We start from the raw sequence: 6,773 nt of genomic DNA, 5'->3' as shown, positions 1-6,773 counted from the left end.
AAAAAAAAAAAAAAAAAAAAAAAAAAAAAAAAAAAAAAAAAAAAAAAAAAAAAAAAAAAAAAAAAAAAAAAAAAAAAAAAAAAAAAAAAAACACATCATTGTAAAATAATACCTTCTCCGCTTCGCATCGAAGCTAAAAAAAAAATTTAATAAAAAAATATATTTTTTTGTAATTGTGAAATATAACATAAACTATATTTCAAATATAGTCCTATATTGTAAAAATTGATTAAAACAAAGTATAAAATGTTATTTAGATCATAAGTTATATAAATTGTCAGTTCGATCTGTTTCACTCCGTATAATTAAATTTTCGAAGTAAATTTTACTTAAATTTTACTGGTAAACATAATATTTATGAAATTTTGACTTTTATGGAATAAATATTTGACTTTTGATTTTTTTGTATATAACCTTTTTTATGTAAAATAATTACATATATAATTTTTCTTATAAACTGTATCGTAAAAATCATAAATTTTGATATAAAACACGATAATTGAAAAGCTACTCTTATGATCGAATTTTCAACCTTTTTACGGATTGAAAAGTCCTAACGACAATTTATTGGGATCAAATTTTGGATAGCTTATTTTTACATGTAGTAGATAAATCTTTTGATGAACGTAAATCGAATTTTAAAAAATTGTATTTTAAGGACTAGCCCACTTAATTAGTTCTTATTAAGTAATTTAATCTTATTATAAATAAGATAATTCATTGTGTATGTTGTCATATTGAAAAAATGAAATCTCCCTAATGAGGTATAAGGTATGAACATAAAAAATACCTTATGATTGATAATTTGGGGAAAATAAACTATCTAAAATAAACCAAAAGAAAAATGAATAAAATTATTTTTATTTTTCGACTAATTAAGTGGTTTATGATAAATTAATTGCTCTGTGTATTAATTATAATTTGATAACTATTTCCTAAGCTAAGTTAAGTACATTTTAGCAGATTAAAAGGTCAAAACAATTTTGAAGTACAAAACAAAAATCGTCCTAATTAAATTAATCGGTAATTTATTGAACAGGATAAATCCTTTTGCATACAAATTACAAAAAATTTAATTGTTGTAACTTGACATATTTTCTATAATGTCCAGATAATTATTTTTATTTTATATTTTACCGGTCCAATATTTTTAATTGTACTGAATACATAGATTCAGTTAAAAAAAAAATGTTTAATTTTCTAATTTTATATTTTTGGTTGAAACATAAATTTTTTGTTATATGTAGAATGCTTCTCCGTTTGTTTAAAAAAATTAAACTCTTTTATTCTTATAGTAATTATAAGTTAGGTAGCAATAAAAAAACAGTGCAGTAGTACTAAATGGTTATTATATATTTTTATTATAATTTTTCTTTAATTGCATGTATAACATAGGTAGAATAATTATAAGTAATTTTTCCAGTTTCATTACAAAATGTTAGTTCTGGAATATTCCAAAAATTTTCTTTGATAATAGAAAAATATCTTTCTCTCAAATTAATCGGTATATTACTATATAAACTATCTGCTGATTTAACGGCATCTAAAATGATAAATATATAATTATTAATTAAATTATTTGAAATAAAAATGTCATAATTTTATGTGAGCTTCATAGATATTATTCAAACATAGTAACATTTAAAAAATTATTAATCACATTATCCTTTAAATCATTTTTCAACGCGAAGTACGGTATGCACAGAATATGTTATTATCCACTCCAATATATTATAAATTTTGTTATTAGATATTTTAAATTATAACTCTTCTTACTACAGTACTTACACGTCTTATTAATAATCCAAAATACTAATTAATTTTGTATCTAATTCTATTACTATCCTTCTCTGGATTCCAAATGGAATCCTAAACCATATAAATGAACCAACTGCAGTACTGTATGAAATAAATATAGTTTAAAAAAACTAAAAAACACGCTTTTAAAGCACATTGAACTAAAAAGTTCAAAATAATTTTTAAAATAAGCTTAAAACAATATTGAACGAAAAGACTAGAATTATTGTGATAAAAGCGTCGGGCGCTCAATATACGAAAAATATGGCACGAAGCACCGACGCTTTTATCACAATAATTCTAGTCTTTTCGTTCAATATTGTTTTAAGCTTATTTTAAAAATTATTTTGAACTTTTTAGTTCAATGTGCTTTAAAAGCGTGTTTTTTAGTTTTTTTAAACTATATTTATTTTTTACTTTTTAGTTTTATGTTATGATAATAGTTACTATCAATATCATGGTTGTAACGGGTAACGGGAATACAGGGTTCGATTCCGGGGAGAGAGTCTGAGAAACGGCTAGTGACGAAAAATGATACGGGAATCATCCCCCGTAATCGGAATGAATACACCACATATCTCTTAATGAGAATAAAGCGTATTAATATATAAGTTTTAATAGTAATTAGAATGTATATACATGTAAAGGGACTTAAGTACGTAAACGTATCATGCATGAGGTATAGCCGTGTTTATGTGGGCGGGCATGGCGGAGGGAACATTATACACGAGGCATATACGGCAGTAGAGGCGTCGGCTGTAGAAATATATAAATGAATATTAACATATACGTATATACGTATAAATATTAATATATATATATATATTAATATTAGCGGTGGCGGTAGGAATATAATGATCTTCGCATAATATCGCCGCACTTTTGCTGGCGTCGACGACGCGATGTCCGGCGTGATCTTCGGACGTCGAAAGGTTAGCAGTGTAGATCAGAGGTTCTCAAAGTCAAATGAATCACGGACCCCCATCTAAAGACCTACAGTTTTAAAGACCTAACCCTGATATGTGCTCGCGGACCCCTGGGGGTCCGCGGACCATACTTTGAGAAACTCTGGTGTAGATGACAACAGTGCGCGAGTGCGGATCGGTTTGTTGACGTCACTTTGACAACGAGAAGAAGACTACGGTATCATTAACGGCGGGACGTCGTCGGCCGTGCGGCGCTTGCTAGACTTTGCACCGCGGCGTATAACACGAGGTGTTGGTCAGTCAAATACTCATAATAGGGCGACGGCTGATAAAGGTGGCACGAGTGGTGGGGCATTGTGTATAACGAAACGACGCGGGGCTGTGTCAATTACAATAAAAATTTGTTATATATATATATATATATAATTGATGATAAGCGCGCGTCTACGGGTTAGAAAATATTGCTGTCTACGAGTGGTGAGCGGGGTGGGGCGAATGCGTTACAACAGTATAGTCTCAAGGTCATACACGACGGGATACGCGACATAATAACACGTGCCGCGTGGAGTTACAAACTTACAAACAACAAACAAACGACAAACAACATACACGTGAAACTAATATAAGCGTGTTAAAAAGAGTGGACATTGCCCTTATATCTGAATGCCACCTTACTATACGTTCACGATTAAATATTCCTAGTTATAATTTAATTAACTCTAATAATTCTAATAACACTGCACATGCCGGTTCTGTAATACTTATTAGAACACATTTAGAATACTACTGTTTACCTAAAATAAATGAAGATTATTTACAATCTTGCGCAATAAAAACAATTTTAAATCACACCCCAATAACAATAGCAGCTGCATACTATTCACCAAAACACACAATAACAATTGAACAATTTAAATGCTACTTTAACACACTAGGCCGAAACTTTATAGTTGGCGGTCACATTAATGATAAACACACTAACTGGGGATGTTGAACAAACAACCCACAGGGTAATAATTTCCTTTAACTTATTTCCTCAGCACACTATAAAATACTCTCTCCTTTAGATCCCACCTACTGACCGAATTCACCATCAAAACGTCCTGACATCCTTGACATTTTTATAACTAAAATTCCAAATAACATCTTTTGCCAAATTAAAAACTTTAATAATTGTGCTCAGACTACTCCTCTGTTACAATTAACACAACGCCTCCTATTCGATTCAGTAACCCTCCACTAATAAATAAAGCAACAAACTGGGAAAAATTTCGAAAGATACTAACTGATAACACATATTTAAATATTAAACTAAAAACTCTTCAAAATATAGATGATGCCATAAAAAACTCAACATAGTCGATACAAACTGCTACCATTTCTGCTACTCCTCCCTGTAATAACAAATCCTCTTTTCTCAATTATCTTCCGACTAACATTTGTACATTAATAGCTCAAAAACAATGAGCCAGATATCAATGGCACTCGCTACCCTTCCGATAATAAAATACTAAACATCCTTACAATACACCTAAAAAGATTACTTGCAAAATTTAGAAGTAAGTCTTATTCAAATTATATAGCATCTTTTTCCATACAAAATGGTTCATTATGGAAAGCTACTAAACAGGTCACAAAAGATAAACTCTCTTTTCTCCCTTTTAAGAACGAAGACAAATCCTGGGCAGTGAATGATCAAGAAAAGGTAGAAATATTCCAAAAATATTTTTCAAACCACATGAAACCATAATTAATACTAAACTTTCAAAAAAAGTAGAAAACTTTCTTAATTGTCCGTTTCAAATGACGCTCCCACCTAAATCATTGACTCCAGCAGAAACTATGCATTGCATATCTAGTTTACCCACCAAAAAAAATCCCCTGGTTTTGACCAAATTATCAGTGAGATAACAAAACGTCTTCCAAAAAAACACTACTACTATTAACACATATATTCAATTCTATTATTCGCTTATCATATTCCCCAATGGAAATCGTCGATAATAATAATATTTAAACCTGGTAAACCTCCAGAAATTCCCTCATCCTACAGACCTATCAGTATCCTCCTTTTTTTCTCCAAAGTACTTGAAAAATTAGTGCTTAGGAGAATAAATTCTATAATAACTTAAAAAAATACTATACCCGACAAATAATTTGGTTTTCGTAGCAAACACTCAACTATTCAACAAATTAACCGCTTAACTGACACTAGAAACAGTACTGTTCTGCCGTATTCCTGGATGTTGCTCAAGCTTTCAACCGAGTTTGGCATGACGGTTTTCTTTTTAAATTGAAGCTACTCTTACCACCTTCATACTACTTATTTTTTAAATCTTATCTCATAAAACATCATTTTTCAATACCCTGCCGCTCAGTTCTTTCAATGAAATCTATTATAATGGCAGGAGTACCCCAAGGTACCCTGCACCCCTACTATTTTAACATATTTACAGCTGAACAACCAAATAATCCTAATATAATTGTATCAGATTATGCCGATGACAAAGCTATCATTTCTGTTAATGAAAATCTTCAGATGGCTTCAGTTAATTTACAATCCCATCTTAAAGACCTTCTATCCGGTATCATGACTGAAGAATTAAAATAAATCTTGTTATACTACTTTTACACTTAGAAAAGAACTCTGTCTACAAGTTTACTTAAATGATATTCAAATACCAACCTCAACTACTACAAAATACCTTGGTATACACCTTAATAAAAATCTGGTCACATCATATAAACTCTACTAAAATCAAACTAAACGCACGCTTCTTTATAATCACACGTTTTCTACACTGTAAATCAATACTTTCACTTCATACAAAATGCTACTTAAACCTCTATGGACATATAGAATTCAAATGTGGGCATCAGCAAAAAATAAACGAACATAAAAAAAATTTTAACTATACAGAATAAGATACTTCTAATAGTCACAAATGCACAGATACCAAGGAACACTACACTCGATACCACCAATTCCTTCTTAATCATCCTAATTCTTTAGTAAAGGATCTTACTTTACCCACAATGCCTGGCAATCCTCCTAAAATATTAAAAAGGAAATGGTGCAGAAACCTTCTTAATTAAAAAATAATTAAAACATTTAAAAAAATAAATAAATTATATTAATAATAACCTAACTACTAAAGAATATCATTTTAAAAGAGTGTTGTCAATGGGCAGCTTCTTTTTTCAAAATAATCAAGTCAAAAAATCATAATCATCTTTTATACTTATTGTACTAATATTGTATATATTTTATAACTCAAATAAAAAAAAAATCCAAAATCATAACTAACAATGTGTAAACATTAAAAAATATAGTTTTATTCTTATTTGACAGGCTATGAAATAATGGGAAAAAATGAATTTTTCGGCAATATTTGTTATGTAATAATTGAAGCACAGTAATTTACTATTTCTGTTAAATATTAAAAAGATTACTAATGTTAAATTGTCCGTACATTTAGCTGTTGTTACTTTTTTAAAAACCAAAATTATAAAATTTGTTTAAACTCAATAATATCTTAANTATAAAATTTGTTTAAACTCATTAATATCTTATAAAATAATTTTCTATAAAAAATTTGTTGTCTTTATTATAATCCTCAGAACTTTTACTTTTAAACTTATTTTTAATTATGAAATTATTAAACATGTTAATATCTTGTTGTTGTTAAATTCTGATACTGTGATGTATGTGTGTTCATAATATTGTAATGGTTCTATACTGTTGTTCATTATTGTTTATTTTGTTAGTAACTTAAATTGATTGTTTATATCAAGTGTAAATTCATTTACAAGAGAGGGTTAATATAGAAATTAAACACGAAAATTTTCTTATTAATATATTTCACAAATTCAACATAACAAGAAATGTAGGCTTTGAGAACGGCTCTTTTCAGAAGAAGGACTACGGATCACCCCCTTATTAGTTGCAATGTTTACATATCTCTGATAATCATTATCAGAAATCATCTATTTAATAGTTGGGAAAATATTACAATCGATATTATTTTAGAATGTTATAAAAAAAAAAAA

At 28.8% G+C, this 6,773-nt stretch overlaps 1 protein-coding gene across 1 annotated transcript in view; it reads right to left on the bottom strand.

The window, feature by feature from the left end:
- Positions 1-1,349: 1,349 nt before the first annotated feature.
- LOC126895645 (juvenile hormone acid O-methyltransferase-like) overlaps positions 1,350-6,773 on the bottom strand; it is an 11,116-nt gene continuing 5,692 nt past the window's right edge. Inside the window, exon 5 of the mRNA XM_050667771.1 lies at positions 1,350-1,543. Within this exon, the coding sequence (XP_050523728.1) occupies positions 1,362-1,543 (182 nt within the window). The 3' untranslated portion in view covers positions 1,350-1,361. The remainder of the gene's footprint in view (positions 1,544-6,773) is intronic.

This window comes from Daktulosphaira vitifoliae, unplaced genomic scaffold (assembly GCF_025091365.1).
Source record: "Daktulosphaira vitifoliae isolate Bord-2020 unplaced genomic scaffold, ASM2509136v1 Scaffold_1, whole genome shotgun sequence".
NCBI lineage: Eukaryota > Metazoa > Arthropoda > Insecta > Hemiptera > Phylloxeridae > Daktulosphaira > Daktulosphaira vitifoliae.
This window is presented reverse-complemented; position numbering and strand designations above follow the sequence as displayed.